At 42.7% G+C, this 13,170-nt stretch overlaps 1 protein-coding gene across 1 annotated transcript in view; it reads right to left on the bottom strand.

Moving 5' to 3' along the window:
* The window catches only part of LOC121578748 (constitutive coactivator of PPAR-gamma-like protein 1 homolog), a 71,726-nt gene that overhangs the window by 35,525 nt on the left and 23,031 nt on the right, over positions 1–13,170 (bottom strand). Inside the window, 4 exon segments of the mRNA XM_045223647.1 lie at positions 439–610; positions 9,030–9,130; positions 9,133–9,244; positions 9,926–10,229. Of these exon segments, the coding sequence (XP_045079582.1) occupies positions 439–610; positions 9,030–9,130; positions 9,133–9,244; positions 9,926–10,229 (689 nt within the window).

Genomic DNA, 13,170 nt, shown 5'->3' with positions numbered 1-13,170 from the left:
AGTATAGTGTAGGTAGGTAGCAGTGTCTTCCATTAGTAGTATAGTGTAGGTAGGTAGCAGTGTCTTCCATTAGTAGTATAGTGTAGGTAGGTAGCAGTGTCTTCCATTAGTAGTATAGTGTAGGTAGGTAGCAGTGTCTTCCATTAGTAGTATAGTGTAGGTAGGTAGTAGTGTCTTCCATTAGTAGTATAGTGTAGGTAGGTAGCAGTGTCTTCCATTAGTAGTATAGTGTAGGTAGGTAGCAGTGTCTTCCATTAGTAGTATAGTGTAGGTAGGTAGTAGTGTCTTCCATTAGTAGTATAGTGTAGGTAGGTAGCAGTGTCTTACATTAGTAGTATAGTGTAGGTAGGTAGCAGTGTCTTCCATTAGTAGTATAGTGTAGGTAGGTAGCAGTGTCTTCCATTAGTAGTATAGTGTAGGTAGGTAGCAGTGTCTTACATTCAGGCAGACGGTTGCGCCTCATGGCTAGTCTATCAGCCTTCTTCTTGGCTTCAGCCAGGCTGAAGAGAACCCCGTAGACATACTGCCGGATGGGCCTGAACAGCTGCACTGCTGACGGGAGCTCATGGTTGGCCTCGTCCTCTATGGTGACGGATAGCTTTATCTCTCCCTGAAAACACAACACACATTGTTAAAACCCCCTGAAAACACAACACACACTGTTAAAAAAACCTAGAGTCGATGTCAACGGTCCTGCATCAATCAAATTAGCATAATAAAAAAAGTCTCCATTAAAATCTGACAGTTTAAGCTAGAGATATATGGGTTTTTATATATATATTTTTTTTTCATGGGTTGCGTCTCAATCTACTGCATCCGCAAATGTCGGCCTTCAGCATCTGCGGTGAAAGGTGACAGAGCTAGAGAGGTGTTTGTCAGACCATGAGACATCCCGAAAATCGGTCTTCTCGTGGAAAACATCTGTAGCTTCCCACAAAGCGTCACGGGACTCGTTTGAAGTCGGTACATCCGATCACCTGCCAACTTCTGTCTGAACAGTTTGAGCTACACACTAATATGACCCCTCTGTGGAAAGGTGAGTCTCTCACGAACAACGTACATGTCGGTTGTTTTGCCCACAAGCCTCACAAGACTAGTCTGAAGGTAGCCGGGTACCAGTTTAAAAAACTAATGGAAGTATACACTGAGTGTACAAAACATTAGGAACACCTTCCTAATATTGAGTTGCCCTCAGAACAGCAACAAGTCCTCAGGGCGTGGACTCTACAAGGTGTTGAAAGCGTTCCACAGGGATGCTGGCCCGTGTAGACTCCAATGCTTCCCACAGTTGTGTCAAGTTGGCTGGATGTCCTTTGGGTGGTGGACCATTCTTGTTACACACAGGAAACTGTTAAGCGTGAAAAACCCAGCAGCGTTGCAGTTCTTGACACAAACCGATACGCCTGGCACCTACTACCAGACCCCGTTCAAACGCATTTAAATGTGTTGTCTTGCCCATTCACCCTCTGAATGGCACAATCCATACCTCAATTGCCTCAAGGCTTGAAAATCCTTATTTAACCTGTCTCCTCCCCTTCATCTAGACTGATTGAAGTGAATAAGGGATGATCAGCTTTCACCTGGTCAGTCTGTCTTGGAAAGAGCAGGTGTTCTTAATGTTTTGTACACTCTGTATATGGAGATGGTGTGTTAACCCCTTATATTTGGCACTAAACTAACACACAACACACACCCCATTAACACACTAAACTAACACACAACACACACCCCATTAACACACACCCCATTAACACACTAACACACACCCCATTAACACACTAACACACAACACACATCCCATTAACACACTAAACTAACACACAACACACACCCCATTAACACACACCCCATTAACACACTAACTAACACACACCCCATTAACACACAACACACACCCCATTAACACACTAACTAACACACAACACACACCCCATTAACACACTAACAAACACACACCCCATTAACACACTAACTAACACACACAACACACACCCCATTAACACACACAACACACAACCATTAACACACTAACAAACACACACAACACACACCCCATTAACACACTAACTAACACACACAACACACACCCCATTAACACACTAACAAACACACAACACACACCCCATTAACACACTAACTAACACACAACACACACCCCATTAACACACTAACAAACAACACACAACACACACCCCATTAACACACACAACACACAACCATTAACACACTAACAAACACACACAACACACACCCCATTAACACACTAACTAACACACACAACACACACCCCATTAACACACTAACAAACACACAACACACACCCCATTAACACACTAACTAACACACAACACACACCCCATTAACACACTAACAAACACACAACACACACCCCATTAACACACTAACAAACACACAACACACACCCCATTAACACACTAACAAACACACAACACACACCCCATTAACACACTAACAAACACACAACACACACCCCATTAACACACTAAACTAACACACAACACACACCCCATTAACACACTAACAAACACACACCCCATTAACACACTAACAAACACACAACACACACCCCATTAACACACAACACACACCCCATTAACACACTAACACACAACACACACCCCATTAACACACACAACACACAACACACACCCCATTAACACACTAAACTAACACACAACACACACCCCATTAACACACACCCCATTAACACACTAACTAACACACACCCCATTAACACACAACACACACCCCATTAACACACTAACTAACACACAACACACACCCCATTAACACACTAACAAACACACACCCCATTAACACACTAACTAACACACACAACACACACCCCATTAACACACACAACACACAACCATTAACACACTAACAAACACACACAACACACACCCCATTAACACACTAAACTAACACACAACACACACCCCATTAACACACTAACAAACACACACCCCATTAACACACTAACAAACACACAACACACACCCCATTAACACACAACACACACCCCATTAACACACTAACTAACACACAACACACACCCCATTAACACACACAACACACACCCCATTAACACACTAAACTAACACACAACACACACCCCATTAACACACTAACTAACACACAACACACACCCCATTAACACACTAACCAACACACACCCCATTAACACACTAACAAACACACAACACACACCCCATTAACACACTAACAAACACACACAAACATACACTGAACAAAAACACAAACACAACATGTAAAGCGTTGGTCCCATGTTTCATGACCTGAAATAAAAGATCCCAGAAATGTTCCATACGCACAAAAAGCGTATTTCTCTCAAATTTGGTGCACTAATTGTTTACATCCCTGTTAGTGAGCATTTCTCCTTTGCCAAGATAATCCATCCACCTGACAGGTGTGGCATATCAAGAAGCTGATTAAACAACATGATCATTACAAAGGTGCACTTTGTGCTGGGGACAATAAAATGCCACATAAATATGCAGTTTTGTCACACAACACAATGCCACAGATGTCTCAAGTTTTGAGGGAGCGTGCAATTGGCATGTTGACTGCAGGAATATCCACCAGAGCTGTTGCCAGAGAATTGAATGTTCATTTCTCTACCATTAGCTGCCTCCGTCATTTTAGTGAATTTGGCAGTACATCCAATTGGCCTCACAACCGCAGACCATGTGTTTGGCGTCATGTGGGCGAGCAGTTTGCTGATGTCAACATTGTGAACAGAGTACCCCATGGTGGCGGTGGGGTCATGGTATGGGCAGGAATAAGCTACGGACAACGAACACAATTGCATTTTATCGATGGCAATTTGAATGCACAAGAGACACCATGACGAGATCCCGAGGCCCATTGATATGCCATTCATCCACCGCCATCAGCATGATAACGCACGGCCCCATGTCGCAAGGATCTGTACACAATTCCTGGAAGCTGAAAATGTCCCAGTTCTTCCATGGCCTGCATACTCACCAGACATGTCACCCATTGAGCATGTTTGGGATGCTCTGGATCGACGTGTACCACAGCGTGTTCCAGTTCCTGCCAATATCCAACAACTACACACAGATATTGAAGAGGAGTGGGACAACATTCCACAGGCCACAATCAACAGCCTGATCAACTCTATGTGAAAGAGAAATGGTCACACCAGATACTGACTGGTTTTCTGATCCACGCACCTACCTTTTTTTTTTTTAAAGGTGACCAACAGATGGTTATCTGTATTCCCAGTCATGTGAAATCCATAGATTAGGGCTACCTTATACAGTGAGGGAAAAAAGTATTTGATCCCCTGCTGATTTTGTACGTTTGCCCACTGACAAAGAAATGATCAGTCTATAATTTTAAGGTTTATTTGAACAGTGAGAGACAGAATAACAACAACAAAATCCAGAAAAACGCATGTCAAAAATGTTAAAATTGATTTGCATTTTAATGAGGGAAATATATATATTTGACCCCTTCTCAATCAGAAAGATTTCTGGCTCCCAGGTGTCTTTTATACAGGTAACGAGCTGAGATTAGGAGCACACTCTTAAAGGGAGTGCTCCAAACTCAGTTTGTTACCTGTATAAAAGACACCTGTCCAGAGAAGCAATCAATCATTCAGATTCCAAACTCTCCACCATGGCCAAGACCAAAGAGCTCTCCAAGGATGTCAGGGACAAGATTGTAGACCTACACAAGGCTGGAATGGGCTACAAGACCATCGCCAAGCAGCTTGGTGAGAAGGTGACAACAGTTGGTGCGATTATTCGCAAATGGAAGAAACACAAAAGAACTGTCAATCTCCCTCGGCCTGGGGCTCCATGCAAGATCTCACCTCGTGGAGTTGCAATGATCATGAGAACGGTGAGGAATCAGCCAAGAACTACACGGGAGGATCTTGTCAATGATCAAGGCAGCTGGGACCATAGTCACCAAGAAAACAATTGGTAACACACTATGCCGTGAAGAACTGAAATCCTGCAGCGCCCGCAAGGTCCCCCTGCTCAAGAAAGCACATATACATGCCCGTCTGAAGTTTGCCAATGAACATCTGAATGATTCAGAGGAGAACTGGGTGAAAGAGTTGTGGTCAGATGAGACCAAAATCGAGCTCTTTGGCATCAACTCAACTCGCAGTGTTTGTAGGAGGAGGAATGCTGCCTATGACCCCAAGAACACCATCCCCACCGTCAAACATGGAGGTGGAAACATTATGCTTTGGGGGTGTTTTTCTGCTAAGGGGACAGGACAACTTCACTGCATCAAAATGGACGATGGACGGGGCCATGTACCGTCAAATCTTGGGTGAGAACCTCCTTCCCTCAGCCAGGGCATTGAACATGGGTCGTGGATGGGTATTCCAGCATGACAATGACCCAAAACACACGGCCAAGGCAACAAAGGAGTGGCTCAAGAAGAAGCACATTAAGATCCTGGAGTGGCCTAGCCAGTCTCCAGACCTTAATCCCATAGAAAATCTGTGGAGGGAGCTGAAGGTTCGAGTTGCCAAACGTCAGCCTCGAAACCTTAATGACTTGGAGAAGATCTGCAAAGAGGAGTGGGACAAAATCCCTCCTGAGATGTGTGCAAACCTGGTGGCCAACTACAAGAAACGTCTGACCTCTGTGATTGCCAACAAGGGTTTTGCCACCAAGTACTAAGTCATGTTTTGCAGAGGGGTCAAATACTTACTTCCCTCATTAAAATGCAAATCAATTTATAACATTTTTGACATGCGTTTTTCTGGATTTTTTTGTTGTTATTCTGTCTCTCACTGTTCAAATAAACCTACCATTAAAATTATAGACTGATCATGTCTTTGTCAGTGGGCAAACGTACAAAATCAGCAGGGGATCAAATACTTTTTTCCCCTCACTGTATGAACTGTAACTCAGTAAAATCTTAGAAATTGTTGCATGTTGTGTTTACATTTGTGTACAGTATAGTTACACACACACACACACAGCTACTACACACACACACACACACACACACAGCTACTACACACACACACACACACACACACAGCTACTACACACACACACACACACACACACACAGCTACCACACAACACAGACTGTTAACATACCATCCTGTAGGATGGAAAGGACAGCTAGCCACCAGACATTACTTAGACGTGGTCCTCTGTAGCTCAATTGGTAGAGCATGGCGCTTGTAACGCCAGGGTAGTGGGTTCGATCCCCGGGACCACCCATACGTAAAAATGTATGCACGCATGACTGTAAGTCGCTTTGGATAAAAGCGTCTGCTAAATGGCATATTATTATATTATTAGACATGCTAGTAACCGCTACAATTTACTTGAAATAAATAAAAACAAAATCTGAAAATATGATCATCATCTTCATGCTATGATGCCATCTTAAAAGAATGAGTAAAATATGTGTATTGCTAATGCATTAGGCTATACCCTGACCTTAGAATATGGTAGATGTTGGGATACCCTAGAATATGGTAGATGTTGGGATCCCTTAGAATATGGTAGATGTTGGGATACCCTAGAATATGGTAGATGTTGGGATCCCTTAGAATATGGTAGATGTTGGGATACCCTAGAATATGGTAGATGTTGGGATCCCTTAGAATATGGTAGATGTTGGGATCCCTTAGAATATGGTAGATGTTGGGATCCCTTAGAATATGGTAGATGTTGGGATACCTTAGAATATGGTAGATGTTGGGATCCCTTAGAATATGGTAGATGTTGGTTGTGGTAAATATAGGGGTACCTTAGTAAGGATGTGGTAGATGTAGGGGTACCTTAGTAATGATGTGGTAGATGTAGGGGTACCTTAGTAATGATGTGGTAGATGTAGGGGTACCTTAGTAATGATGTGGTAGATGTAGGGGTACCTTAGTAATGATGTGGTAGATGTATGGGTACCTTAGTAAGGATGTGGTAGATGTAGGGTACCTTAGTAAGGATGTGGTAGATGTAGGGGTACCTTAGTAATGATGTGGTAGATGTAGGGGTACCTTAGTAATGATGAGGTAGATTTAGGGGTACCTTAGTAAGGATGTGGTAGATGTAGGGGTACCTTAGTAATGATGAGGTAGATTTAGGGGTACCTTAGTAAGGATGTGGTAGATGTAGGGGTACCTTAGTAAGGATGTGGTAGATGTAGGGGTACCTTAGTAAGGATGTGGTAGATGTAGGGGGTACCTTAGTAAGGATGTGGTAGATGTAGGGGTACCTTAGTAAGGATGTGGTAGATGTAGGGGTACCTTAGTAAGGATGTGGTAGATGTAGGGATACCTTAGTAAGGATGTGGTAGATGTAGGGGTACCTTAGTAAGGATGTGGTAGATGTAGGGTACCTTAGTAAGGATGTGGTAGATGTAGGGGTACCTTAGTAAGGATGTGGTAGATGTAGGGGTACCTTAGTAATGATGTGGTAGATGTAGGGGTACCTTAGTAAGGATGTGGTAGATGTAGGGGTACCTTAGTAAGGATGTGGTAGATGTAGGGGTACCTTAGTAAGGATGTGGTAGATGTAGGGGTACCTTAGTAAGGATGTGGTAGATGTAGGGGTACCTTAGTAATGATGTGGTAGAGGTAGGGGTACCTTAGTAAGGATGTGGTAGATGTAGGGGTACCTTAGTAAGGATGTGGTAGATGTAGGGGGTACCTTAGTAATGATGTGGTAGATGTAGGGGTACCTTAGTAAGGATGTGGTAGATGTAGGGGTACCTTAGTAAGGATGTGGTAGATGTAGGGGTACCTTAGTAAGGATGTGGTAGATGTAGGGGTACCTTAGTAAGGATGTGGTAGATGTAGGGGTACCTTAGTAAGGATGTGGTAGATGTAGGGGTACCTTAGTAATGATGTGGTAGATGTAGGGGTACCTTAGTAATGATGTGGTAGATGTAGGGGTACCTTAGTAAGGATGTGGTAGATGTAGGGGTACCTTAGTAAGGATGTGGTAGATGTAGGGGTACCTTAGTAAGGATGTGGTAGATGTAGGGTACCTTAGTAATGATGTGGTAGAGGTAGGGGTACCTTAGTAAGGATGTGGTAGATGTAGGGTACCTTAGTAAGGATGTGGTAGATGTAGGGGTACCTTAGTAATGATGTGGTAGATGTAGGGGTACCTTAGTAAGGATGTGGTAGATGTAGGGGTACCTTAGTAAGGATGTGGTAGATGTAGGGGTACCTTAGTAAGGATGTGGTAGATGTAGGGGTACCTTAGTAAGGATGTGGTAGATGTAGGGGTACCTTAGTAATTATGTGGTAGAGGTAGGGGTACCTTAGTAAGGATGTGGTAGATGTAGGGGTACCTTAGTAAGGATGTGGTAGATGTAGGGGTACCTTAGTAAGGATGTGGTAGATGTAGGGGTACCTTAGTAAGGATGTGGTAGATGTAGGGGTACCTTAGTAATGATGTGGTAGAGGTAGGGGTACCTTAGTAAGGATGTGGTAGATGTAGGGGTACCTTAGTAAGGATGTGGTAGATGTAGGGGTACCTTAGTAAGGATGTGGTAGATGTAGGGGTACCTTAGTAATGATGTGGTAGATGTAGGGGTACCTTAGTAAGGATGTGGTAGATGTAGGGGTACCTTAGTAAGGATGTGGTAGATGTAGGGGTACCTTAGTAAGGATGTGGTAGATGTAGGGGTACCTTAGTAAGGATGTGGTAGATGTAGGGGTACCTTAGTAAGGATGTGGTAGATGTAGGGGTACCTTAGTAATGATGTGGTAGATGTAGGGGTACCTTAGTAAGGATGTGGTAGATGTAGGGGTACCTTAGTAAGGATGTGGTAGATGTAGGGGTACCTTAGTAAGGATGTGGTAGATGTAGGGGTACCTTAGTAAGGATGTGGTAGATGTAGGGGGTACCTTAGTAATGATGTGGTAGATGTAGGGGTACCTTAGTAAGGATGTGGTAGATGTAGGGGTACCTTAGTAAGGATGTGGTAGATGTAGGGGTACCTTAGTAAGGATGTGGTAGATGTAGGGGTACCTTAGTAAGGATGTGGTAGATGTAGGGGTACATTAGGCCCTTCTTGTGTCTGTGCTCGGCCACTCTGAGGACCTCTGGAGCCACTGTGGGGAGCGGGGGGTAGTAATGTCCATGTGGTTCCTGGTTGGCATTGACAGCAAAGACGGGATCTGGGCGTTCAGATGACCCATGACCTCTAAGCCCTGACCCACAGGAGAGGTCACCGTTGGGACAGCCTGGGAGGGGAGAAGAGGGCTGTCAGGGTTCTCATTGGACGAGTTCAGATAGTGCCGTTTCAAATAGTTTTCTACAGCTTACTAGTCGTCACATCAAAACCTCCGGGTTGAGATGGAACCAAACATCCATATGACTGATAACAGAATATTTACTAAAAACACTGCCTTCAGGAAGTATTCACACCCCTCGACTTTTGCCACATCTTGTTGTGTTACAGCCGGAATTTAAATTTATTAAATTGAGATTGTCACTGGCCTACACACAATACCCCATAATGTCAAAATGGCATTATGTTTTTACAAATGTGTTCAAATTATAGGGTGTTCATCCTTAAAATTATTATTTAATTCAATGTTTCTGAAAATATGTTCATTCAATAGAGAATTTCATCAGAAAAAAACAACATTGGCAAAAATGTCTAAAAACCTGTTTTCACTTTATCATTATGGGGTATTGTGTGTAGATTGATGAGGATTTGTATTTATTGAATCCATTTTAGAATAAGGCTGTAACTTAACAAAATGTGGAAAAGTGAAGGGGTCTGAATACTTTCTGAAGGCTGCATATCGGATCTCCAGGCATTTCAGTTTATTTGGAACTGACACTACCGTCGTTCATTGTAAACATCATGCTATGATGTAAGATGACTGTTTGTTTTATCAGACTCTGTTGAACCATACCTTGGTTTGGTCTCCCAGCTCCCCCTCTGCCGTGCTCTCTGATGGTTTGTCCCATCCTCCAAGCTCCCCCTCTGCCGTGCTCTCTGATGGTTTGTCCCATCCTCCCAGCTCCCCCTCTGCCGTGCTCTCTGATGGTTTGTCCCATCCTCCCAGCTCCCCCTCTGCCGTGCTCTCTGATGGTTTGTCCCATCCTCCCAGCTCCCCCTCTGCCGTGCTCTCTGATGGTTTGTCCCATCCTCCCAGCTCCCCCTCTGCCGTGCTCTCTGATGGTTTGTCCCATCCTCCTTTATGGTCACTTACATGACTATAGGAACAAGAGGATAGGAATATGATAATGTCTTAGGATAATGTATAATAACGGTTTTGACTTGACTTGCTGTATTGTAACAGTGCTGACTTGCCAGTGAGTAATGTAGAAGGTAAAATAATGTTACTGACATGGCAGGGTTTAGGATATTGTTTATGTAACATGGACATGATCCAACTGAATGCCATTGTGTGAAGATGCACACCATGTAAACACGAGCTGACAGACTACTTTTGACTGCGGACATAATGATGTTTAGGCTACTGATGATTATAATGATGTTTAGGCTACTGATGGTTATAATGATGTTTAGGCTACTGATTATTATAATGATGTTTAGGCTACTGATGATTATAATGATGTTTAGGCTACTGATGATTATAATGATGTTTAGGCTACTGATGGTTATAATGATGTTTAGGCTACTGATGGTTATAATGATGTTTAGGCTACTGATGGTTATAATGATGTTTAGGCTACCGATGGTTATAATGATGTTTAGGCTACTGATGATTATAATGATGTTTAGGCTACTGATGATTATAATGATGTTTAGGCTACTGATGATTATAATGATGTTTTATAATGATGTTTAGGCTACTGATGATTATAATGATGTTTAGGCTACTGATGATTATAATGATGTTTAGGCTACTGATGATTATACTGATGTTTATAATGATGTTTAGGCTACTGATGTTTATAATGATGTTTAGGCTACTGATGATTATAATGATGTTTAGGCTACTGATGATTATAATGATGTTTAGGCTACTGATGATTATAATGATGTTTAGGCTACTGATGATTATAATGATGTTTAGGCTACTGATGATTATAATGATGTTTTATAATGATGTTTAGGCTACTGATGTTTATAATGATGTTTAGGCTACTGATGATTATAATGATGTTTAGGCTACTGATGATTATACTGATGTTTATAATGATGTTTAGGCTGCCTTCCACAGACATGTGACTATCAGAAATTGAATAATGTGTCCCTGAACAAAGGGGGGGTAAAAATCAAAAGTAACAGTCAGTATCTGGTGTGGCCACCAGCTGCATTAAGTACTGCAGTGCATCTCCTCCTCATGGACTGCACCAGATTTGCCAGTTCTTGCTGTGAGATGTTACCCCACTCTTCCACCAAGGCACCTGCAGGTTCCCTGACATTTCTGGGGGGAATGGACCTAGCCCTCACCCTCCGATCCAACAGGTCCCAGATGTGCTCAATGGGATTGAGATCCGGGCACTTCGCTGGCCATGGCAGAACATTGACATTCCTGTCTTGCAGGAAATCACGCACAGAATGAGCAGTATGGCTGGTGGCATTGTCATGCTGGAGGGTCATGTCAGGATGAGCCTGCAGGAAGGGTACCACATGAGGGAGGAGGATGTCTTCCCTGTAACGCACAGCGTTGAGATTGCCTGCAATGACAACAAGCTCAGTCCGATGATGCTGTGACACACCGCCCCAGACCATGATGGACCCTCCACCTCCAAATCGATCCTGCTCCAGAGTACAGGCCTCGGTGTAACGCTCATTCCTTCGACGATAAACATAAATCCGACCATCACCCCTGGTGAGACAAAACCGCGAGTCGTCAGTGAAGAGCACTTTTGGCCAGTCGTGTCTGGTCCAGCGACGGTGGGTTTGTGCCCATAGGCGACGTTGTTGCCGGTGATGTCTGGTGAGGATCTGCCTTACAACAGGCCTACAAGCCCTTAGGCCAGCCTCTCTCAGCCTACTGCGGACAGTCTGAGCACTGATGGAGGGATTGTGCTTTCATGGTGTAACTCGGGCAGTTGTTTTTGCCATCCTGTACCTGTCCCGCAGGTGTGATGTTCGGATGCACCGATCCTGTGCAGTTGTTGTTACACGTGGTCTGCCACTGCGAGGACGATCAGCTGTCCGTCCTGTCTCCCTGTAGCGCTGTCTTAAGCGTCTCACAGTACGGACATTGCAATTTAATGCCCTGGCCACATCTGCAGTCCTCATGCCTCCTTGCAGCATGCCTAAGGCACGTTCACGCAGATGAGCAGGGACCCTGGGCATCTTTCTTTTGGTGTTTTCCAGAGTCAGTAGAAAGGCCTCTTTCGTGTCCTAAGTTTTCATACCTGTGACCTTAATTGCCTACCGCCTGTAAGCTGTTAGTGTCTTAACGACCGTTCCACAGGTGCATGTTCATTAATTGTTTATGGTTCATTGAACAAGCATGGGAAACAGTGTTTAAACCCTTTACAATGAAGATCTGTCAAGCTATTTGGATTTTTACTAATTATCTTTGAAAGACAGGGTCCTGAAAAGGGAACGTTTCTTTTTTTTGCTGAGTTTACATAACATAATGGTAATCAGTCTAACTACATAACATAACGGTAATCAATCTAACTACATAACATAATGGTAATCAGTCTAACTACATAACATAACGGTAATCAATCTAACTACATAACATAATGGTAATCAGTCTAACTACATAACATAATGGTAATCAGTCTAACTACATAACATAATGGTAATCAATCTAACTACATAACATAACAGTAATCAATCTAACTACATAACATAATGGTAATCAATCTAACTACATAACATAATGGTAATAAATCGAACTACATAACATAACAGTAATCAATCTAACTACATAACATAATGGTAATCCTTCTAACTACATAACATAATGGTAATAAATCTAACTACATAAAATAACAGTAATCAATCTAACTACATAACATAATGGTAATAAATCTAACTACATAACATAATGGTAATCAATCTAACTACATAACATAACAGTAATCAATCTAACCACATAACATAATGGTAATCAATCTAACTACATAACATAACAGTAATCAATCTAACTACATAACATAATGGTAATCAATCTAACTACATAACATAATGGTAATAAATCTAACTACATAACATAAC

This window comes from Coregonus clupeaformis, chromosome 12 (assembly GCF_020615455.1).
Source record: "Coregonus clupeaformis isolate EN_2021a chromosome 12, ASM2061545v1, whole genome shotgun sequence".
Taxonomy (NCBI): domain Eukaryota; kingdom Metazoa; phylum Chordata; class Actinopteri; order Salmoniformes; family Salmonidae; genus Coregonus; species Coregonus clupeaformis.
Note: the sequence above shows the minus strand (reverse complement) of the source record. Positions and strands in the feature narration are given on the sequence as shown.